This window comes from Elgaria multicarinata, chromosome 4 (genome assembly GCF_023053635.1).
Source record: "Elgaria multicarinata webbii isolate HBS135686 ecotype San Diego chromosome 4, rElgMul1.1.pri, whole genome shotgun sequence".
NCBI classification, from domain to species: domain Eukaryota; kingdom Metazoa; phylum Chordata; class Lepidosauria; order Squamata; family Anguidae; genus Elgaria; species Elgaria multicarinata.
This window is the reverse complement of record NC_086174.1, coordinates 26453551-26479575: the sequence shown is the minus strand read 5'-3', so window position 1 is coordinate 26479575 and position 26025 is coordinate 26453551. Positions and strand designations below refer to the sequence as shown.

General features: G+C 38.0%; 1 protein-coding gene across 1 annotated transcript in view; it reads right to left on the bottom strand.

Moving 5' to 3' along the window:
• Positions 1-26025, bottom strand: part of THADA (THADA armadillo repeat containing) — a 173912-nt gene that overhangs the window by 82089 nt on the left and 65798 nt on the right. Inside the window, exons 26-27 of the mRNA XM_063123991.1 lie at positions 5090-5179; positions 3036-3167 (exon numbers count right to left, since the gene is read on the bottom strand). Of these exons, the coding sequence (XP_062980061.1) occupies positions 3036-3167; positions 5090-5179 (222 nt within the window). The remainder of the gene's footprint in view (positions 1-3035; positions 3168-5089; positions 5180-26025) is intronic.

The following is a 26025-nucleotide window of genomic DNA, read 5'->3' as shown; positions in this document are numbered from 1 at the left end:
CTTCTGCTAAGCAATGGTTTATGTTAATTGTCTTATAGATGAACAAATAAACCACTATTTTTTTTCTCTATTTTTGGTTTATTTATTTATTTATTACACTTATATACTGCTCCCATAGCCAGGGCTCTCTGGGCGGTTTACAGAAATTCTAAAATTATGATAAAAACGAGTATACAAAATTTAAAATTCTAAAACACAGAAACATACACACATAAAGCATTAAAAACATAAAAGCGTTAAAAAACTAAGCATGTGGGTGATTAAGATATGCCATCATATGCCTGGGCAAAGAGGAAAGTCTTAACCTGGCGCCGGAAAGATAGCAGCATTGGCGCCAGGCGAGCCTCGTCAGGGAGATCATTCCATAGTCTGGGGGCCACCACCGAAAAGGCCCTGTCCCTCGTTGCCACACTCCGAGCCTCTCTCAGAGTAGGCACCTGGAGGAGGACCTTAGATGTTTCTCTTTCACCATTTTGCCAGCCCTCAGAGTAGTTTCCTTTTCAGGCTTCTCTTGCCAGACATCTCTGTTTCAGGGTGGACAGCAGCAGAAACAAGCCAGGGATAAGCCTGACATGTTTGTTCTGGTTTCAGACATCTTGACAACTCATGATTTATACAGGCCAGACTTGGCAAGCCAAAAAGAAACCATGACCTCTGTTTGCAGTTATATATTTAGTTAACAAACCATGGGTTCAGGCACAATGACTATGGTGGTTAAGCATCTTGAGCTAAACAATATGGCTTATTGCTCATGTGAACCATTCCCAGCCACAGAGGTTACATAACCGTGGCTTAAACATGTTCACTAACCATTTGGTGCAAAAGGGCTTACAGACTAACCATGGCTTAGCGTGATGTCTGAACATGCCCAATGACAACCCGTATTTCAACAAACCACACCATAGCTTTCCATTATATGTGAAATCAGCCAATTTCCTCTGTGGCCACACTGAAGGGGGAGAGGGAGGGAAAGTGCTTGAGCAAGTTCTTTCCTATAACACTAAACTATGGTCTGAACTGGGCCTAACTAATTTGGAAAAATGTTGATAGCACAATAAACTGATTGACAGAATTAATTAAATACAAGTGCATTTTACCAAAGCCTCATCATATAAGTGCTTTTTTGAGATACTGAAGTGTAAAACAACTAATATGTGTTAAATTTCAAGTTACCACTCTTCAATACTTTCCATTAGCCTGTCTTCGATACTTTCTATTTCATTTATTACAGTAATTCATCAGAACAAAAATAGACTAAAAAATAAGCAAGTAGTCCTTAGCTCTCACTTCCAATTATTAAAATTAGCCCCAACTGATTAATCAGTTGAAGATTTTGTTTGTTTTTAAAACTACAGATTAAAGCTGACAGCCCTATTTATATCTAAGGTTCATCATGCCTGTGACCAAGACTGAAATGTGCTTTTGTGGAAGTATCTGAGGCCTTTATGTAAAGCAAATAGCTGATCACTCAAAATAAATATATAATCAGAATCTGCCAAAATTCAAATTGGCAGGTAGATTGTTCACAGAAATCCTCTGTGGTTGATGAGGAAACCAAGCAACCAAATGAAATCCCTCTAAGGGGATTTCTCACATGCTTATTTTCAGTTAACATATTACTTTTAGATTAGTTCTTTTCATCAAAGGTACTCCCTGTGGTGCTAAAAATCACTACCAAAGATGGCACATTAACAGCCTAAAGATTTTTAGAAGCAGCAATGTATTATTTTACAATTAAAATAATGAGTTAAAATGTACTTTTAATAGCACAGTGAATGGCTGATAAGAGTCTTCTCATTTAACATGGACAAACAAGTGCGCTTACCACGCAGGAGACCGAGATTTGTTCTTCTAAGCATTTAATCTGACTCATGTGTAATTTATTTAAGCACAGTCAAGCCAACTCTTAACTCAACTCCCACTAAATGGAAAATTCCACTTAAGCTGAACTGGAAGTATTCAAGGCCTAATTAGAATGTTTACAATCCAAGGCTGTATTGTTTTAAGACCAGAGGTACAAAACTCTGATCAACAAATAATTACTACTTGATTCTATTTGTACAGCTCTACCATGTCTTTAAATGTTCACAACAGCCAGAGCAAGCAACTTCTGGCCAACAGGCAAAGCATAGTGCTCTTCTTCTGTACATAAAAAACCAAGATGCCTGAACAGAACTCATAACAAAGTGGAATGATATCTGTTGTTCCTCTTCTTAAGGCAATTAAACAGAGCATTTAGATTCAATCCTGAACCACACATTATTTTCTCATTCTCTTTTATGAAAGAAAAATATGCCAGATGTAAAAATCTATTTCTTACATTTATTTATTTGTGAATTCATTTGATCTATATCCCTCCTTTTTTTCCTCTTGCAAAGAACCCAATGTGGGGTACACGGTGCTCCCCCTCTCCATTTTATACTCACAACAACCCTGTGAGGTAGGTTAAGGTAAGAGTCAGTGATTGGCCCAAAGTCACCCAGTGAGCTTTATTGCTGAGTGGGGAGTAGAACCTGGATCTCCCAACTCCCAGTCCAATACTCTAACCACTACGCCACACTGGTTTTCTTTATGTCTCTTTTGTAGCAGTCTTCTAAGGTGCCAATCAAGGCCACACCTACTTACCTTCAGCAATGCTGCAGCTTCAGATCCCTCCTAGATTATTCACTGGGCCGCAACCATTTCCCTTCTCGTCCAAAAGGAAGGGAAGGCTTTGCACAACTGGATCTGCACATCTTACTGGACAGCAGCCTCAGAGAAATGCAAAGGCAAGAAAATGCTCTTTGCACTTTTCTCTAATGTTTTATAAGCAAAATGCCGTAAAATCATGTTTCATTCAACCTCATAAGAGACCTTGACTTCTCTCATTCAAATATGTACTGGATCACACTTGCCCTTTGGTTGTAGAAAAACAAATGTAGTGAGTGAATAAATGAATAAAACACACCTTGAATTAATAATACTTCTATAACTAGGGTAACCTGGAACACTCCTAAGCAAAGTAATATATTTATGACATGAAATATGCAACTCACCTTAAAATAAATGGGACAAAAGGAGCCATACTAAGGGCAGAAAATGCACCATCCATTGGTGACGGATACAGCTTACTCAAGATCAAAAGCAAAAGGAACAAGCTTGGATGGAGCTTCACCTCACTAGTTTCACTACATCAAAAAAAAGTAAAGGTTGTTAAAAAAAAACCATAAAAATATCTGCTTAAACCTGTTACTACCTCATGATACATTTACCTCATGCTACTAGACAGTTAAATGAAAAACAATCTCCATACAACAAAAGTGTCAATAGTTTACTATAAACTTTTAATAGTTTAAGATTTGCTCCAGTAAACAAACAAGAAATGTATGCATTGTATTCCATATTTCTTTAGACAATGAACATATTATATTTTTAAAGCATTTTGAAGTCATATTTTATTTGTATTTGTACTTTTAACCTGTTGGTTGTTTTATTATGGTTTTAATTTTTGTGAACCGCCCAGAGAGCTTCAGCTATTGGGCGGTATAAAAATGTAATAAATAAATAAATAAATATTCTCTCACCAAGGGATGTACAATGAAGAAGAAAAGCAAGAAACAAAAGTTTAAAAGCGCTACATTAGGAAACATACAGGATACTTGTAAATCGCCCAGGGAGATTTGCCACTTGGGTGATATATACATTTAACAAATAAATAATGCATTGAGAAACTGCCCTCAGATGCAGAAACATTGTATTACTTTGAATGCAATTAAACGCTGTATTTCTTTGATTATAAAAAAAAAAGTACTATGGAAAAGCTGAACTGCAAAATAACATGCAGGAAAGGAACGGCTAGTAGATATCACATAGATCATTGTTATGTCAGCCTTGTAGGACTTTTTTTTTTAATAATTTGCTTTTATTTATTATTTATTTAGTAAAACATTTGAATCCCGCTCTATTATCAGTGAGATCTCAGGGAGGCATATAGATAAAATCAGGCCGCCTTGAGGCCCAGTATTGGTCAAAAGGCGGATAATAATAATAATAATAATAAATCTGAACACTATAAACATTAATAATTTACACAGCTAAAAATGTATCAAATTGTTAACAAATTAAAACTGGTAGACATTTTTTAAAAGCAATAATTTTTATTTATTTATTTATTTATTTAAGGATTTTCATGTCGCCATTCAGCCAAAAAAGCTCTCACGGCGGCTTACAAAAGTATTTCTTGACAGTCCCTGCCCACAGGCTTACAATCTAAAAGACATAACACAAAAGGAAAGGGGATTGGGAGGGAGGAGGAGGAGGGGGGAAAGGAAAGGAAATTCAGGCATTACAATCTTAGTTGCAAAGTTCAGCAGTTACAGTTGACAGCAGGAGGGAGGGGGCTCTCAGCTGGAGCTGGACCCAGGCACAGTGGAGAGGTGCCTGGCTGCTGCTTCCTCCCGATAATTTTAATAAAACAATTAAAATTATGTGTAACTTGGAGAATTTAGCCCTCAAGGGCTTTGATAAAAAGGCATGTTTTAACTTGGCGCCGAAATGAAGCCAATGTTGGCACCAGTCAGGCCTCCAAGGGGAGGGTATTCCAAAAGGGGTGTGCCACAACAGAGAAAGACCTCTCCCATGTCCCACCACAACGCATGTCTTGCATTGGTGGGAAGCAGAGGGCTCCTCCAACAGATTTCAAATCTCGGGCAGGCATATACAGGGAGAAGCACTCCCTCAATTACCGAGGCCCCAAATCATTTAGAGCTTTGAATGCCATTGCCAACACCTTGAATTCCAACCAGAAGTGAATAGGAAGCCAATGCAAGTCTTTTAAGACCAGTGTTATATGATCTTTATTTGGCTCTAGTAATGAAGAAGCCCCAGACCACAAAAAGTTTTTTTAAAAAAAATTCTGATGATGTATAGTTCTAAACAGATTTTCAATTCAGAGTGCCATCTTTTTATGTTCAAAGAAGATATGAAACACAACAGACTGCTTCTTAAACCACCTCCCCCACAACCATATTCATTTTTTTCCTACCAGTTCTTCCTCCACTCCAACACTGAGAGCCTAAACATTAGATGGATAACAATGCGTATTTCTTACCTATCCACTGAGCTGGCGGCAAGTTCCAACTGACTGAGTAAGAACGGATAAAGGTTTGGAAACCGAGTGAAGAACTCCCTTCCTGTCATTCTGTAGAAGACGAAAAAGATTTAGCACTACATAACAGTGGGCTAGTTTCAAGACTAAATGCTTAAGATGTATATGCAATTAGTTACCCCCCACCCCAAAATAATTTCATTTTCTATGCTATTTAATGCAAAAGATGGGCAAGTTTCATAAAAGGCCATGATTTTAAAAACAATTTCTTAAAAGGAGACCTTTAATGACCTCTCTGTGAACCGCCCAGAGAGCTTCGGCTATTGGGCGGTATAGAAATGTAATAAATAAATAAAATAAATAAATAAATATGCATGTGTAGGTGTTTGTTTTTAAGTATGATTCATAAAGTATGATTCTCCTATTTAGACATCATTTCTTTGAAGGAAAATGCACATATATCCATTTAACCATGTTTACATGTAACAGGGCCAAGGACAGGAGGTGGTCCCAAACTAAGATTCTTTCATTCATCTAAGACATGGTTTAGACACTTGTAGCCCTCCAGATGTTGTTGGACTCCCAACTCTCAGCAAAATCAGCCATCAATGGTCAGAGGAATGATCTGAAGGGACACAGCTTCCCAACTCCTGATAAAAGGTATAGTTCACACAAACAGATGTTCAGGTGGTACAACTACTGGTGAACTGAACCACTTCAGACTGCTGATGGAAGATAACACGCTTCCTCTATAGGAAAAACTGAGGGACCCAGCACAAAGACAGACGTTCTAGCTTAGCCTTCTCCTCGATATGATAGTTTTGTACAAGCAGGGTATACTTTTTCAGCCATGAGATTTCCCCACCCACAACCCACTCTCTGAAGTAGTACAGTTCAGGACCGTTACACCATCTCACCTGCTCGTTAATGTGAACTAGGCATAAAAATCTTGGAACACTTGCCAATACTTAACAAGTCTAAGTTGCTTCATAAGTGAGGTAAGAATTGTAGCACAGTTAGCACATACTGAAAAGTGCTACAGAATTTTTTTACCCTTTTTACATCCATCCTAAGGCTTTAAAAAATCAGCTAGTACAAAGAGGCTTACAACCTGACTTCAAAAGGTAACCTAAGAACATCTTTTACACTACAAAAGCTAAACGCAGGATTTTATAAACTTGTACCTTTTTTCAAAACACAAATAGGCCCCATTTCACAGTGCTTTCTTTTCCTTTTCTTTTTAACTCTTACATTTCATGGTAGCCATGGTTTAATATGATAAACACAAGAAAACTTCCAAGAGTAAGGAAATAAAAGTTGACAATAAAACCGTCAATTAGAAAAAGAACACTCTCCATTCAAAATGGATTTACCAATAAACGTCAAATGCCTACTCTAAACACGCTGCATTTCTCCTTTAATACATAATCAATGAAAATAAATAAAAGTTTTAATATACAAGTAAATTGCCACATGGCAAATACCAGCAAAGGTTCTTCCAGCACTCAGCTAACATAACATGCCTTAACCACAAACCACAGGGCAAACACTGCAAAACTGATCAAAACAAATCTTTCAAAATAAGCAAGTACAGCAAGCTTCCAGAAAGTGCACAGAAAATTAGAAGTCAAACTGTTCGATACTATGAGCATACTGACTATATAGTTCACAATAGCTGGCAGAGACTACATAGTTCACAATCAGGTTTTGTGATATTTTTGTTAATATCACACAACCTGATTGATATCAAGTTTATTGTTCATAACCATATGAAATCACAATGTAAAAGCACAATGTGAGAAGAAGAAATCTGAAACACTGCATTACAAAGTCCAAGTAAAATACTCAGATAAAATGCGGCGTCATTTGGCTACAAACATGAAAGAAACAGAAGGATTCTACCAGCAAGCTAAAAGCAAAAGTTTTATCGGATGATCACCAGCAGAAACACAGGTTTCCCACTGGATGGAACATAATATGATTATTCCTACATATAAGTTGATCTAAATCGTTATTCTACCAGGAACCATTTGGGCTAGGGACAATAAGGATTTCTCAGGCTCCAAAATGGGTAATGAACCCTCCTATTCAGGAAGGGGTTTAAAAGAATTTCTGTTCGGGCTGAGAATTTGTCTGAGCAACATCAAGCTCTGGTGGGCTTTGTTGTAATTTTTGGCTTTGACTCCCTGGTATAACTCTTTGCTCCCCTCTGACTGCTGCCTATGATTGAGCCTGGACATATATTTAATGTATGGTGATGAGCAGAAACATTTAAAAAGATTGACCATCTCCCTAAAGCTGTGCGAATCAGCCACTTCTCTCTATTTGATTCCTCTTAGGTATAAAAGGAGCCGCTGCAATCACCAAAATGCATGTTAGTTGTTTCTGTATAGATTGGTTTATACAGATTTCTTCCCAAGAAAACCACATACTCTGGAGGCGTAAAATGAAATGAACTAGGGTTACAAATCAGACTTTAACTTATAACAAGTAATTTAGCAACAATATTCCTGAATTACCCTAATTGAACCTAACAAGGGTTGTGATTCAAGCTGCAAAGTTTAAATGGTTCAACATTTTGGCAACTATATCCCAACATTTATTGCACAACATGGATTGTCCAATCCCAAATCTTATTTCAGGCCTTCCATTTCTGACAAACTTATTAAGTTTGATTATGCCTTCAACATTTCTTACAGTAGAGTATTTTTATACTGGAAATTGCAAAGGTGAATCACACAGTCCTTCAACAAAGTACAAAATAAATGGAGATATAACATCAGTTTTAAGAGTGTTTCAAACAGAGCAATTATTTTCATTGAGTCCTAATATTTCAAATATATATTAGGCGGAAAAGATTTGTTTTGTTTTCATTTATTTGGGTCCCCCTGCCCTCCCCACCCCAGGTATACAGACTGCAACATTTTAAATTAATGGATAAATTGCATCCTTTTGATGGCATCCATGGGAGTTTTGGTGTGGGGGAAAATACTACTGCATACATTTATATGGAGTTCACATCTAACAATTCCATGGCCAATAAGCAATTGTAATCAGAGATGTGCAGCTTATACCTCATGCTCTTGATCATCGTGATAAATCAGCTCTCAATTATGGAGAGAACTGAAAGTTATTATTTTAATTTATTAAACAATGTTTGATTTAAGGTGGGGCTCTACTCTAAAACTGCAGTTCAAAAGATCCTAGATTCCATCTTTGGCATCTCCCATTAAAAAGGATCAGGAAGCAGGTGATGAGCTGCTGCCCATCAGAATAGGCAACACTGGGCTAGATGGATGAATAGCTTGACCTGCTATAAAGCAATATCCTATGCTGTGGTTTTCACTGCCGAGGCTCATACGAAATACCATAGTAATGCTTTGGTATTTAGATTTCTCTCTGAAGCACACTTAAGGAGTTTCTGTAGACACTATTTCCTGAAACTGGTATTCCAATTCTAGGAGATATATAAGGAATAACCACGTCTAATTTATCTATCCTATAATTTCATGCCTACCAAGAAAGCGTAACATTATTAATTTAGTAAGGCTATCAATGGCTACTAGCCCTAATGATTGTGTGCTATCTCCAGTATTTGAGGCAGTAAGCCTGTGTGCACCAGTTGCTGGGGGACATGGGTGGGAGGGTGCTGTTGCACCATGTCCTGCTTGTTCATCCCTGGTCAACAGCTGGTTGGTCACTGTGTGAACAGAGTGCTGGACTAGATGGACCCTTGGTCTGATCCAGCATGGCACTTATGTTCTTACAGACAGATCAAATTTAGAATTAAATCAAGAGCAGGCCTGAATCCACAATGTGGTTGGGATCTGTAATTTGTTTCAGGCTTCATGTGTTAGTCACTACTGTTTCCTTCTGCACTTGCAGATTGACTGGAGAAGGCCTGTCTCAGCAATGTCCAAAATACCTTTCCTTCACCAATGAGCGACCACAGCCAGCTGCCAGGCATGTGAGATTAGACAGGGCAGCTTCTGACTAATCAGGCCGTTGCTTCCAGTAACCTTGAAACCTGGCACCCTTCCTCTGTTGATTGAGGGAGAAAAGTGAACTCAATGAAGAAAAAAACTTGATAGATGTTTACCCAATAAAGCAAACAGAACCCAAAGGGAACACACTATTACTAGTAATATCTCCCTCCAAAAAGGTAGATCAATGGTATGTGTGGAAAAGATTCAGATCAAGGCTGCACTAATTGTACATAAATATTAAAAAAAGCCTAATATACGACATCTAAAATGAATATAGAAAATCATGGGTTTATCCCATGTTAGTTCTACTTAGAGTAGACCCATTAAAATGAATGGGATTTAAGGTAATCATGACTAACTTAATTCCCATTTATTTCAATTGGTCCACTCTAAGGAGGCCAAACATTGGATACAACCCCATGTCCATAGTCTGTTTGAACTTTGAACAGTTCAAAGATGGCTTTGACAAATAAAAGAGCCTTCAGCTTTCGTGGCCAGTCTCATGCACAATCCATGCAAGTACTGATCTATTACTTGCCACATTTGCATCCTAGCCTTCCTCTAAAGAAGCTCAGGATAGCATACATGTGGCTTTCCCTAATACACTCAAAAGCATCCTATGAAATGGCCTAACCCCTGACTTTCCTATACTTAGGGCACATGAGGGCTAAGCGAGGAGATGAACCAGGTCACTATATAAAACGTTAGCTGAAGTAACTTTTTCCATGTACTAAACAAATAACCTGGAGTGAAACCATCCAGAATGACTGCAAACAACTGACACAGCCAATTTAATTTTGGTATACCAAGATTATCAGATAAAGGCACTACATAAAGATGACAAGTTGGTGGAACAAATAGCTAGTGATAATACTCAGATGCCGAATTTGGCACTGCGACTACATTGAATGAAAGCCTAGAAAACATTTAAATGTTAATTGATTTTGAGAAGTCACAAGATTAACATTACTCAAAGAGTTGTTTACAAGAACTACCTAAATATTACTTTTATCATTTCCATCTTAATTTTTGTTAGCACTTCCCCAGATTTTCCTTTTTTGTACAACCATTCCTTTTAGCGTTTCAATTTTTCCATGTATATTTTTGCCTAGGCACGATGCCATTTGAACAGTTTAATTTGTCAACCCTTATTACTAAAATCTAAACAATATCCATCAGTACTTAGCATTTTAATAATGAATGCTTTATTTCAGCAGGGACAAAAAAGGTAAGTTAAGTATCAAAACAAAATAATAATAATTGCAAACAGGATTATGAATCTTTCCAAGCATCCTGAGACTGCAAAAATATTAATTCATTTTGCATTCAAATATCACAATTCCCCCAAAATAAATTAGTAGAATGCATCAAATGCTGTGAAGTGTCAACATCCATTCTGACAGGGGAGAGCCAGTGTATCTGAATTTTCAAAAAGCTTGTCACAAAGTTTCTCACCAAAGCCTCCTGAGGAAATTCAGCAGTCATGAAATAAGAGGAAACAGTGATTGATGAATGACTGGTGAACAGTGGAAAACAGAACAACGCATAGAACTACATAGACAGTTTTCATAGCGGGAAGTGGTAAATACTCCTTCAAGGATCTGTACTCTGACCGGTGCTTTTAACAGATTGGGGGGGGGGGGGGGCTGAGAAAATTTCCCCTCTGCAAAACTTGAAGCCGCTTCAGTGGAGAGGGGAGATTTGCAGAGGCAAACACAAAGGCACTTCAGAAAATGAGACAAGCCACACAGATATGAACTTTCCCCACTTCAAATACTTTAACAAGCCTTGGGCTGAGAGAGGGAGAATTTCCAGCAGCAGCTAGAAATGTATCTATGTGTGCAGAATAGAATTGAACTCTCCACTTCCATCATTTCACTTTGGACAATTGAGCAGGACAAAGGGGAGAACAGGCTGAGGAGAAGGTTAATTGAGGAGGGTGGTGTCGTGCCATCCCCCTTCCTAGCCTCACCCTTCCTCAAAGAAGCATCTGGACTCCATCCAAGAATCGCTTCAACACAAACAGATGCAAGGCAAATCTTCTCTTTGGCAGGGATGGGAAAGTGGGTGTCATGGTTCCCTACTCTATCCAACTTAACAGGGCATCGCAAACTTTGGCAGAGAGGAAAGGAGTGGAGCCAGAACTTAGTTCAGGCAGGATGTAGCTACACCTCCACTAACCTTCATCTTACAGATGGTTCAATTTTAGTGGAAATATCTACATGTTATATTTAAACGTCTGAGTCCAACTTTAAGCCAACGTTGAAACCATTAGATATACACAAAATGTAGGACGTACACAAAATCCTCAGAGGATTCAGGAGACTAAATTTTCCGGACAATAAAAAAATAATTGAAGAAGTACGTCTTCTTTTTGTTCTAGTACTGTTCAGTTACTTTTTGCATACACATAGTATTTGCTTATATGAATTTAAATATCTTCAACCAACTAAACACAACTCTGGCACCCTTTACTAAATTGTCCTCTATAACATGATCATGGCATCCTGTAGGAAATCATTAACTGCCATAACATTTTGTATGCACCTATCATTTCACAATGACATATATAACAGGTTGTCTGTTCAACAATTTATCATATTTCATATTTTTCAGAGCAAAGGAAGATTTTTGACCTTGTTCCCTGAAGTATATTAGCAGTAATGTGTATGTACAATCTGTGAATCAATTGTTCCATTTCAGAACTGGGAAACTGACAACTGTACAGCACTTAAGGAATGCTTTGCCACCGAATATCTATGTAATTGCTTACTAGCAATTTCACAGAGATAACAAATAAAATGAAATAATAGGACATATAATTAGTACAGTAAAAACAGAGCTCAATTAATTATTATGCTTCCACTTTCCCAACTACTTTATCCATGATGAGCTGCTCTCATTTTACCTGCCCATGGTTATGTTTTGGACATTAAGTCAATCAGTAAACTGGTAAATACCTGCTCAAGGTTAATTAGAGCTTGACATATCATCATGGGTTCAGGTCACAGTTGCAAACAGATAATGTCAAACCTTTTTTTCTTTTCTTTTGAAGGTTTGTAATAACAAGGGGAAATCTAATGGTGCTATATAAATAAATATTATTAATAATAATAATAATAAGGTAGAAGTCTCACACTACCAATCCACCATGGGTGAAAAAGCCTACCGGAGAGCAGTATCCAAGTGTGTCATTCCATTAGCACAAATGATGTTGCACTAGTGGAAACTAGAGTCTGAACTACGCGCAAGAGAAGAATCTGACTAAAGTTACATTTGCGCAAGCATGGTTGTGCAACCTGTTGTGCCTAATTTTTGTGTAACTCGTTGTGCAATGGAAAGATTCAGCAGAGCTTCGATAGCACTATCTGAGTTTGCGGAACGACACTGTTGGATATTGCCCAGAATTAGCAATCTACATGAGCAAAGTAGTTGTAAGAATCGGTCCTAAATATGCTTCAAAGCATATGAAAATATTGTGTAGAAGCTGTGTTGACTCCTATTCTCCTGCTTAAGCCTTGGGCAACCAGCTGGAAGGTAAAGAAGGAGAATCTTAAAAAGTTGTGAAACACATATACATCTTATTCTTCTCACCAATTGCTATTCCACTGTACATAAAGCCCTATAAATGGATTCTTATTTAAACCACCCCCTTGCCAGGAAGTTGGTAAAACAGTATGTAAATATTCAGTTTTCATGGACTCTTCAGAAAGGAAAGTAGGTAATTCATCACTGCATTCAGTTCCTGGTTACATCAAACGCAAATATGTTTAGTACCTTAAGGCACACAGTAGTCTAATCCCAGTGTCTCGGTATTTGGATTAGACTATCTTCCTTAAAGTAACCACATCTACATCGTTGGTACAGAATGTATTAACCAGCAAAAAGTTAAGATTAATTTTTTACAAGGAAATTCTTATGAATGAAATAGTTTGTTAGTTGCAAGTGATTGCTCCTTTCAAAGTAACCACTCTTCCTCCATCCAGACTAATCCTCTTCTTCCAAGTTAATTTCAACAGCTCCTTCCAAAACATATTCAGGAGTGAAAAGACCTTGATAAATGCAAAAAGATCCACAACTGAGCAGCTAAAAACTTAACTTGGATCACTGCGTTCATTTGCGAACCTCTGGTTGTTAATTGATGCCACTCTCAACTTTTTTGAGGGTGGCATCAATTAACTCTTCCTGCTGAAGAAGTAGAAGCTATTAGTGGAACAGGGAGAGGGGTGGTTCCTGCAGCCCCTTGCATGCCCAAAAAAATTATTCCAGAAGGTTGGGGCATCCTCTGGAGCAGATTAAGGAGGTGGTAGCCATCAGGGGAGAGAGCAAGAGATGTGACACTGGATTTCTCCTTGAGGTATTAGGTATTTTGATAAGGATCCTGCGGGCCATGAACAGAACTGAGGGGTTGGCAGCCCCAATTTTTGCTTCCATGGCTTAGACTGCAGTCCCTTAATTTGCAAGAAAACCTGAAAGGTTGGGGTCCCCTTGAGTGGAACTCAATGCAGCACATTGGATGTAGCAGGAAAAGGGAAAATAACAGCCTCCTCAAGTCCTTAAACTCCAAATAATGCATTTCCTCTCAAGTAAGTGTGTGTAGTTTGGTTTAGAACAAAAATGGTCAGCTTTGTGTTGCTTTGATGAAATTATTATAGCCATTAGTTGTAGTTAGTGGTTAGTCATTAACCTTCATTTTTTTTAAAAAAAAACCCAACAAATTATACATCTGCTTTTGCTCACCTTTCTACCTTATCAGAAAATGCTTGATTATTAAAGTTTAATGTTTCTTTCCCACAACTCTTAAAGGAAAGTTTAAAATATAGTCTACCTATTTGGCCATTTTTTGCGCCAGCACCAACTATGTTGATATTGCTTTAATCTTTTTCAGACAGTGTTGCGTTTTCCTGGCAAAACATTCATTACCTGTCAAGGATTCACCAAAATGTAGTGCCAGGTGTTAAGAAAGCAGAGCTCTGTCAACACAACTATTCCAGCTTGAAATCAGAAGGCTAAAAAGTCATGTTTGTAAAAGTCTTGAACTGCTTGTTGCAAAGACTGCTTTCTGCAGGAGCATTCATTATTCCCTACAGCATCTGCAGGCCATTAGTTACTGATGTTTCAGTAAAAGTATACCTTTTCATGAAGGAGAATGAACTTCTTGGGACTAATAGACAGTTAAAATATGGTTTTATTCCAAGAATGAAGAAAAACACCTTCTGGCAAGAATTTAATGGTAAAACCTTTAGAGGAAAATCCCCACTCAGCTAGATACATGTTTCTCCTCTGAATATGAAACTCTGGGCCAGTTCACATGTATATCACTTCATTAACTCAGCATAAAGTGTAAACTGCTTTGATTGAAAAATAGAGTTTGAGTTGACATCAGGTGACATAGTTCTACCTCTGCTAACTAATCTGCAAGGACTCATTAACACCTTCAAGTCATCATTTGATGCTACAGTCAACAAGTGATTAACATTGCAGATTTTTTACCAGGCCACTGAAAGCCAATAATATTTTCATAAATCATATGGAGGGCCAAAAGGAAGTCAGAGAGTTGTATCCAATGCTTGGCTGTCCACCAGTGAAATGGAAACAGCTGGCAGAACAGATCTCCACCTCCACAACTTCGATATCTACTCTGGAGAGTTAGGGGGAGGAGAGCAAGTGGAAGGTCCATATGCACAACAATGAATTTAATGCAGAGTCCTAAAAGGAAGCTACACGAGAGACAACTCTCAAGTTGCATAGATTTTTATCCTGCCCTTCAAGTAAGGGTGGTTAGATACAATAAATATACAATTCATAGAATTAAAATAATTTTGTAAAAACAGAAAACCAATCAGCTCACATGGGTCATAAGTTCTTAGAAGACGTAGGAAAAAAGAACTTTACTCAGTGCTGACAAAATGACAGTGTAGCTCACAGGAAAGCCTTCCTGGGGAGAGCATCCCAAAGACAAATCATTACCACCAAGAAGGCTCTCTGAAAAGGTTGAGATATGGATTAATTTGGCCCATATGCTCCTATTATTATTATTATTATTTTATTTAGCACCATCAAAGTACATGGTGCTGTACATAAAAGAAACTCCAGGCCGAGCATCTCATGGTGCTCTTATACCACCATTCCTTCCCTTATTTTTTCCTACTAAACATATTAGAAGGAAGGTGAGCATATGGGAGCAATTGTGAAGTGCACATCCCGAAACCTGACATTTCACCAGCAGCGAAGGGACATTTTACACACTTTTAAAGTATCTACATCTATGCAAATGTTTAGATTGCATAGCGGGGAGGGTTGTTCAGTGACTGATAGATTCATCTTCAAATCATAGGGCCCATTTTACCAAGAGTTCTCCAAACACTGCACTTTCGGAAAGGGCAGGAATGGGATCATGAGCTGGCCATTCTTCCAACACTACCAGGTTTCAGTCATCATAACCCCATAGCCCCTGCACTTATCTTTCTGAAACTTGGCAGCTTTCCTGCCTAGAGACACCTCAATGATGTGTGCTGTTTTCATATAATTTGCACAGGGTGGAAGGGGAAAGAAATCACTCAGACATACCCCAAAGAAATTGAGAACTCCCTTTCCACATAAACTGCTGTAGTTATCCTTCTGAAACTTTGCAGTTTTCTTACTTATGGACACCTCTATGCCGTCTGTCATTTTCAGAATGGTCCACAAGAAACATAGGGGGATATATGCATCCTTTTTTGTGTTGATCCTTTCAAAATATAATGGCTATTAGAAATATCCCACACTATTCATCTGAAAGGTGGCAGGCTTGAGGCTTGAACCCCTTCAGAACGGGTAACTATCCCTGCACATTTCATCCAATACTATCTAGAAATAAATATACATATATATTGGCTGATCCTTTAAAATAAATCAAAATATAAAGGTGCGTAACACCAAATCCACTGCACCTATTTTTCTGAATTTTGGCAAGCATAATTCACTTCTACAAACAGAAAAACATTTTCTTATTCCCCATGATAGTTAATGTGAGGAATGAAGCCTCAGACTTCTGAATCTCAACTGAGTCTCAGTACCAGAGTCAAAGTGGACAGTTTCCAATTTGGTCCAAGCTGAATTGGGCCATTTTCCAAAGTGCTAAATTGGGGTCTGAGCCTAATTTTCTGTTGAGTGTACACCCCTACACATTAGGAGCCAATATTTCCATTTTCTCTTTATCCATATTCACAACAATTTAGATTATACCAAGAAAAAGAATGACAGGCGAACTAGAAGGATCATTAAGCATCACTGAAATGAAAAAAAAGATTGATAAATGTGGCATTTGTTTTCCAAGGAACAACAACATACTTAAATACCAGAAAGCAAGCAACATTGCTTAAGCTCATTGACTTGGGAAAACATTCTTTTATACTGCATAGTTCTAAAATAAATACTTTAGAGAAACAGAGAGCAAGCCATTATACCTTGGTTTTCATTTTCTTTCAGATAGAAACTGCTAGAGCAAACATTCCTACTAGTTTACGTTGCCTGTGTTTTTATGAAGTTAATAACTGAACTGTCAGTCAAGGCCTATATAAATACAGTAGTTGAATGCTTTCTGCTTTAGAAGCACTCTTATTTACAAGAGCAGGCAGCCAAGATTTTGAAATGACTGCACGGTCTGTTTGCTTTGATCTCTTTTATGCCCCAGTCTCTCAATACCTGTTAGTTTGCTATTTATGATACCTTTGTGTATTTAGGCATGAGAAGAGCAGCTGTGGAAAGCCCACACGTCTTAAGAAAATCAGTGTTTGAGGGGGGAAATGCATCAGATGGTGCACAGGAATTTTTTAAAAATCTCAAGATAAAGTCTTTTTTTTAATGCAAAGGGACTGACAGCTATAACGTTCCAAAAATAAAGCTCAAAAGTGGTATTTAGGCATATACCAGCTTTGTGGCTGCACTCATACTGTATTTACCGTTTAAGAAGTTTCCAGGACATCCCAAACTAATCTCTGCTGATTTACTTCCTTTGATTACTGCCTTGAAGGATTATCACAGCTGTACCGCCAAATAATGCACTCTTGGAACAATAGTGCTTTTAGCATTTGAAAGAGCGTTGTCCAACAGTGAGGCACAACGTCTTGTAAAAAACTGCAGTATGTTTGCTTGGTAAATCTAAGTAAATGGGTGTATCTGTCTACCTTGTACCCCTCTCCCAAGCAAGTCAAATAGCGGTTGTGGCCAAAAGTAGGATGTCCCCCCCACACACACACACAATAACAGCAATGTTTAAAGGAAGCCTGATGCACTATAGGCACTTAGCAGACAAGAAGAAAACAATAAATTAAAAAAAAAATACAATGAGGAATAATGCTCCAGACTAAAGAAAGCAAAAAAGAACTCAGAAAGCTTCCTGCTGAAGGAAGGAATGACCAAAGATATGAAAAGGAAAAGGAAAACAGAACACGTTCCTCTAGTGCTGCTACTGGGACAGCTAAAAGAGAACTGAGCAGGAAGGCACTCCCCGTCCCAAGGTGTACATATGAAATACCTCCCCTGAAAAGAGAGAAGCAGTGAGACCTAGCTCCCTGGCTAGGGTGTTGGGCTACAATGTTCTAAGACTAACTCTGTGCAACCACAGATCCCATAAGTGAGACTGTACAGGGACCACAAATAAGGTAAAACTAATAATAAAAGGAAAGTGTAGAAACCATCTTCAGCATCTAAAGGACTCTAAAATGAATACTGTGTGCCCAAAGCGATTGCGGGGTTCTGTAACTGCTATTGAAACTAAATGACATTTCAATGTTGTTTTTGACAGACTTTTTTGTTAAAGTAAAAAATAATAATTCACAAAATTTGACCTGTGGCATGTTACTTGGCAGAGTACATGTTTTGCATGAATGTGACAAAAGAGACGGGGGACTAGGCATTCCCTCCTGTCTTCAAGAGATTTGACTCCCAAGTTATATCTGATTGCATAACTAATATCTCAAGTTTATGTAGACAGGTATTTTTGTTGTTTATTCGTTCAGTCGCTTCCGACTCTTCGTGACTTCATGGACCAACCCACGCCAGAGCTTTCTGTCGGCCGTCACCACCCCTAGCTCCCCCAAGGTCAAGTCCATCACCTCCAGAATATCATTCATCCATCTTGCCCTTGGTCAGTCCCTCTTCCTCTTGCCTTCCACTTTCCCTAGCATCAGCATCTTCTCCAGGGTATCCTGTCTTCTCATTATGTGGCCAAAGTACTTCAGTTTTGCCTTTAATATTATTCCCTCAAGTGAGCAGTCTGGCTTTAATTCCTTTTTTTTTTTTAAACACAAAATAAACATCTTACAAAAAAGAAACAACAACACAACATACTACATACATTTTGAGTAAATGTTGAATACATAAATATGAGTAAATATTATCTATAACCTATCCTATCATACAATATAAGCATTCTTAACATATAAGTGCACCCCCCACCTCGGGATCTATTCCTGCTTCCAAAATCTCATGCTTTCTTCCGCTGGCGGTTTCCCACTTCCCTTAGAAAACACAAATATTAGGAACTGTTTCCAAATTCCTTCAAACTCATTTATTTTAGTTATACCTTTCCTCTACTTAATATTACAGGTCAATTTATCATTAATAGCTATATCCCAAACTTCTCTATACCATTCTTCAATAGAATATTCCCCCGAATCTTCCAGTTCCTAGCTACCATCAATCGTGCTGCAGTCAGCAAACTCGATATCAATTCTTTAATTTCTTTTCCACATTTTAAATCTTCAAATAGTGACAGTAATGCAATTTTTGGTGTTTGTTCTATTTTTATTCCCACTATTTCTTCAATTTCAAAAAACACCATCTTCCATAATCTTTGTACATATTTGCATTCCCACCACATATGTAAATACGTTCCTTTTTCCCCACAACCTCTCCAACAATTTGCTGAATGCTGATTATTTATCTTATTCAATCTAATCGGGGTTAGGTACCACCTCCACAAAATTTTAAAGTAATTCTCTTTTATTCTCACTGACATACTTCTCAACACTCTTTGTTTCCACAGTCCCTCCCAGCTCTGTCGCCCTATTTGTACCTTCAAATCTGTCTCCCATACCATTTTTCCTGAGCTATCCATTAGCCCCTTTTCTAACAATATTTTATATATTTCACTCATTAACCCTTTTAAGACTATACTTCCTCCTTTACCTTTTTCCTTATTTACTATTAACTCCTCAAACTTCGTCACTTCTCTACAAACTCTGTTTTCTTTAATCCACTTTTTATTCCACTGTTCTAATTGCCTATACTCTAACCAAGATAATTTTTTCTCCTTTAACAGCTCTTCCATATCTTCTCTTGTATTTATATCTCTTAACCAATCCTTTAATTTCATTTTGTTTTTCTCTTTTAATATTTTACTTAATCTACCCTTCAGTTCTTCTGGGAAATTCTTGAACATTATTACCGGTGACAAGGGAGAGTTGCTCGGAATCAGCTTCCCTTTAAATTTACTCCAAATTTCCCATTGAGACCTCAGGAGTGGATTATCTATACTTTCAACCCACTTTCTCCCTCCTTCCTTAAAAAAAACATTTTCCAAACTCATCTCTACATTACATGTAGTTTTATCCTCCATCCAATCTAAATCTCCTACTCCTATAATTGCTTCTACAATATGTCTTAACCTGTTTGCTACATAGTATAATTTTATATTTGGGAGACCCAATCCTCCCTTTTTTTGGCTTAAATACCATTTATTCTTATTTACCCTCGCTTTCTTATCTCCGTTACAATATTTGTTTATAATATTTTGCCAACTTTTTATCTCAACTTCTGAAATTTTTATTGGTAACATCCTAAACACAAAATTAATCTTAGCTAAAATCTTCATTTTTATTAATGCTATTCTTCCAAACCAAGATAGATTTAATCTTTTATATTTTTCCAATTTTTCTAATACCTCTTTTTTTAACCTCATTAAATTCTCCTTTTCTAAATTGTCTTTTTTGTAATTTTAATTCCCAAATATCTAATCTGTTCCTTAACTCTCATTTCTATTCCCTTACGTTCCCATTCCTTTTCTTCCTTCTTAGTATGATTAAACAAAATCATCTCTGATTTGGACCAATTTATTCTTAATCCTGTAGCTTCTTCAAATTCTCTCAATTGTTGTTTAATTCTATCTATTTTTCTTATTGGATTCTTAATAGTCAATAGGGTATCATCCGCAAACATATTCAATTTTATTTTCCTTACATCTCCAATTCCTTCTATCTCTCCATCATCTCTTATTGCGTTCGCCAATACTTCCATAACCATTACAAATAGGACCGGTGAGAGCGGACATCCTTGTCTTGTACCTCTGGCTAGTCGTATCTTTTCAGTGAGTCCATCGTTTACCACCACTACAGCTGTATTTTGGGAATATAACTGTTCTATTATAGTTTTAAATTTATTTCCAAATCCCATTTTATCTAAAATAATCTTTAATGCCTGCCAGCTCACACAATCAAAAGCCTTAAAAATATCCAATGCCAAAATTCCTGCCTTGATCTTTGATTTTTTTATTGCGTGTATTACATTTAAAACTCTTCCCACTAAACTATGCATCTGCCTCCCCGCCACAAATCCACATTGATCTTCTCCTATATATTCTGATATAAATTTATTTAACCGTTTAGCCAAAATAGATGAAAAAAAATTAGCATCTTGATTTATTAATGAAATAGGTCTATATGAATCAGGGATAGTCAAATCTTTGTCTGGTTTTGAAATTAATATTATCAATGAGTGTTCCCATGTTTCTGGTATCTTCTCTCCCTGTAATATAGCGTTGTAAAGTTTCAATAATTTCGGAACTAAAAACTCCTTAAAAACTTTATAATATTCTGATCCTAAGCCATCTGCTCCCAGTGATTTACCCACTTTCAAATTATCAATTACATCTTCAACTTCTCTTTGAGTTATTACCTTCTCCATTTGCTCTTTATGTACTATTTTTATTCCCTTCTTTATATACCTTCCTATATAATCCTCCAACTTCTTTTTTTGAATTTCTTTACCCTTATATAATTCCTGATAAAATTTCTGAAAATTTTTTATTTTATCCTTCATTGTATGACAATAATTCCCTTGATTATCCTTCAATGCTCCTATCCCATTTCTCGCTTTTTCCTTTTGTGTGAGTCTGGCAAGCAATCTAGAATTCTTATTACTATTTTCAAAATACTCCCTTTTCATATACATTAAATTTTTTTGAACTTCCTCTAAATTTAAATTTTCTAATTGTTTCTTCTTAGCTTGTATTTCTATTAATTTATATTTATTTTTACCCTGCCAATATTCTTCCTCCAAACTTCTAATTTCTATCTCTAGCTTCTCCTGCTCTGCATACTGTTATCTTTTTAAGTTGCACATTTCTCTAATACAGATTCCTCTTACTACAGCCTTCATGGTGTCCCAAACGACTGACCCAGCTGTTCCTCCCTTTTCATTGATTTCCCATGACTCTGACAATTCCCTCTGATTTTTTTCTACCACTTTATTATATTTCAATATTTTTGTGTTCATTTTCCACCTATACGCCTCTTTATAATTCTTCTTAATTGCAAATTCTAAACTTAACAACGTGTGGTCAGTTACCGTTATTACCCCCATTTCCATTTTACAAATCTTAGTTGCAAAATCTTTTGAGATAAATATATGATCTATCCTGGAGTATGTATGATGAACTGGGGAGTAATATGAGAACCCAGGCTTAGCCTCATTAAGTAGGCGCCAAGAATCCACATAATCATTTTCTTTTACTAATTTATTCAATATAGTAATATCATTCCTCTTTTCAACATTAGTGGGGTTTGACATGTCCCATCTATTATCCATAACCATATTAAAATCCCCAGCTAAGATAACATACCCCTCCTTGAATTCTTCTATTTCTTTAAATAATTTTATAAAAAACTCTCTATGTCTCTCATTTGGGGCATAAACATTAATTAATGTATATACCTTTCCTTCAATTTTACCTTTTATCATAAGATATCTACTACTATCATCCTTTTTTATGGTTTCTAAATCCACTTTTTTTTAAAATCAAAGTGGCCACTCCATTTTTTTTGAAGTCCCCAATGACTTTTCATAATAAGCTAACCACTTGATCCTTATCATATTTGCATTCTCGAACCCTTGATGTGTTTCTTGCATCATTATAATGTCAGATCCTTCCTTATTAAACATTTGTTCTATTCTCCTCCTTTTCACGACTGCCCCCAAACCTTTAACATTAAGTGTTGATACTTTTATTTTTTTATCCATATTCACCCTTTTGATGTCTCTTCCGATCCCTTGTGCTCTGAAACTCAAATTCACATACATAAAAACACAAACACCATAACAAAACCCTCAATCCCCTTACTCTAACCCATACCATCCCCCCTTCCCCCTCCCCTCCCCCCACCTCTTCCCCCCCCAAATCCCCGTAAGTCTAACACTCCAGCCATCTACTTTAGGGGGAGGGGGGGAGGCAGTGCTGCGCCTGGCCGGCAAGGTCTCTATGTTTAACATTTCTATCTACAATTATCTCATAATACAGTTAACAATTCTATTACATCCCAGATGCCCCAGCCTCATCTCCCCCCCACCTGTTTCAGTCACACTTGCTTCCTCATACAGACCCAAGCTCTTCAACAACTCCTTACCCTGATCCAAAGAAGTTACTCTGTGCTCCCCCCTACCATATGTAAATCTTAAGAAAACAGGATAAGCCCATGAATATGTAATATTTTTTTTCACTAATATTTCAGTTATTGGCTTGACACTGTGTCTCCAATTCAGTGTGTGCTGACCAAGATCATTATAAATTTGCACTGATTTGCCTTTATACTGTAGCTGGGCCATAGATCTCAGTTTCTTCATAACTTGCTCTTTTTTATAGTAATTGCCAATTTTCACCAAAATATCTCTGGTAGCTCCTTTGTAATTTTGCCCCCCCCACTCTATGGACTCGGTCCAATTCACATTCCTCTAATTCCAAATCAGGCATCATCTCTTTAAACCACTTCAAAATTATATCTCGCAAATTTTCTCCTTGTACTTGAATTAAATGTTTTATGCAAAGTGATGAACGACGGTTTTGATCTTCTAAGGCTATCAGCCGTAATTCGTGGTCCTGGAATTGCACATTAGACGATTTTTCAAAAGCCTGTTGTCTCTTCTCGATCAGGTCTGCTCCTGCCTCCAAATCCTTTATACTCTTGACGTTCTGCGTGATTTTATCAGCTAACACAATCATCCGCTTATCCAATTTTTCCGTTTGCTGGTCCATTTTTTTAAAAATGATTGCATTGTTTTCTGCAATAACACTCTTGATTTCAGCTAAGGTGGCTGGCTGGCTGCCAGCTGATTTTCCACCTTCGGCCATTTTAATCTCTTCTGTTGCTGTGTCTGTATCTTCCTGCTCTTCTTCCGAAGCCAATTTTTCCAGATTGGGGAGGTTATGATTACTGGGTCGTTTCCTTGACCACGTAACTTTTGCAATTTCCTTTTTAATCTTTCTTTTTATATTCGACATAGGGCATAAATCTCCTTCTTGAATCCCGGCTCCCCTTCTTGCCAGGCTATTTTTATCTCTCTGTGCTTTTCAATACTTAATAACTCTTTCTTCTCTGGGGGGGGGGGAATTTCACCACACATCAAGACAGCATTCACTGGGGGAGACCGAAACAACCATAAACACAGTCCCGACAGCACCAAACAGCCGTCTCCCCGCCAAACGCTGCAAACGCTGCAAACGCTCCAAAGCTGCAGTCCACCTCCCCCCCCCTTTGATCTCAAATTAGCACACCGTCCTTCCGTCAGTCTGTGCCTGGGTTACTTTCACTCTATAAAGCCAGTGTTTTACAGCTCTTCGCTTTCCAATAAAAAGTGAGATTCACCATAAATCAAGTCCACGTCTCTAACAATAACAAACCATTAACTGCCGTGCACTTTCCGGCACCTAGCAATCAGTTTCACTTTCCACAGAGACGTTTCTCCAGCCGCTTCAAATTTCTCACTTTTAAATCATTTCAACTTTGCACCATTATCAGCAACATCAACAATTAATATTCATAGTCCTTTTCCATCGTGTTCCTTTGAAATTTATGCCCTTTTAAAAGGAGATAATTGACTTTTCTGGCGTGGCCGGTTGGAAAGTTAAGAAACTCTTACCAGCTTCATGGCCGCCAAGCTCCGCCCCCCCCGGCTTTAATTCCTATGCAGGATCAATTCCTGGGATCTCCAGAGAAAGGTTTTTTTCTGAAACACTGCCTTGCCACTTCCAGTCAGTGGAGTGTACACTATAGATAGTACTCAGACTGGATGGAACAATGGATGTTTTAACAATGTATATTATGTTTTAATTCAGTTTTATGTATTTTATATTTACTGTTGTTCCCCCCCTCGATCAAAATATAGAGGCGGGTAAGAAATAAATTATTTATTATCATCATCATCTTCCAGTGTGCTTTCAGGGAGGACATAAGCACCACTAATTCAACCAACTATGTTGCATAAAGTGAGCTACACTGCTGATCCATAAATGTCCCTTGAAGAAGCTAACAGTACACAAAGAAAGAAATCTGGACATGTAACCTCTTTAAAAAGCCCAAGAGAATATCCAATCTTCAGCTTGTATCCAAATTGATGCTAGAACCTGAAACTAACTGCCTCCCTCCACTGTACTGCCAGCTATTCAGAATTCTTATCTGTTCCTTATAATTGTACTTAATATTATGGGAACTTAAGGCATGTTGTTTATTTGTTAATGTTTTGTATCTCGCTTACAAAAATAGCCTTTTTCCAGTAAACGATTTTTAGAACTCTTTTTTTTTCTTCAGATACTGTGATGCATGACCTCAGATAAGCAAGAAGAATTTACCTGTACAGTGTTGCATGCACTCATTTAAGTCTGGTTGGTTCACATGTGCATGCAGTTCTATCATACCAGGAATGGGCAGTGCACTGGTGTGAAAACACTACATGCACAGTGGTTGAGGACACAGTTTGAACGGGATGCCCTTAGGCATTGGGGAGATACTTGGCAGCTGACTTGAGGGTGGCCGTCTGACCCTACCTAAGCCACCTGTCCCCACTGCCACATAAGGATGAGCCCTGCTGGATCAGACCAAGGGTCCATCTAGTACAGCACTCTGTTCACACAGTGGCCAACCAGCTGTTGACCAGAGAACCACAAGCAGGACATGGTGCAACAGCACCCTCCCACCCATGTTCCCCAACAACTAGTGTATACAGGCATACTGCCTCGGATACTGGAGGTTGCACTTAGCCATCAGAACTAGTAGCCGTTGATTGCCTTCTCCTCCAGGAATGTATCCAGCCCTTTTAAAGCCATCCAAATTGGTGGCCATCACCACATGTTATGGTAGTGAATTCCAGAGTTTAACTATGCACTGTGTGAAGTAGTACTTCCTTTTATCTGTCCTGAATCTCCCACCAATCAGCTTCATGGGATGACCCACTGGATTCTAGTATTATGGGAGAGGGAGAAAAATGTCTCCCTATCCACATTCTCCACCCCATGCCATGACTCATCCCCATTCATCTCTTCTGTCCTTCGTAAGCTTCAGGTGACAGGGACCAGAGAGCAGCTTTCACAGAGCCCCCTCAATCCTGGTGCCATCTCTGATTGTTTTTATCTCCCATAGTATCTGGATGCTAAAATTACTGGCTCCAAGAACAGAGGTAAGGCTACGACTTTGGAGACAGTAAACCGCGCTCCCCTCGTCCTTCCCCTTGTAGCCAGCATGGGGAGTACTGAGCTGGTTACCTCTCCATGCTTGGAAACCTGAGTACAGAGGCGAAGGAAAGGGGGCAGTCCCAGGAATGGGGAGGGGAGGAGACTGGGGAACCTGCCTTACAGAGCTTCCTATGCTTGTCCCAGACTTCTTCCCTTCTGCTCTGAAGGCAAGGCAGGCGAAATTGTCTGTC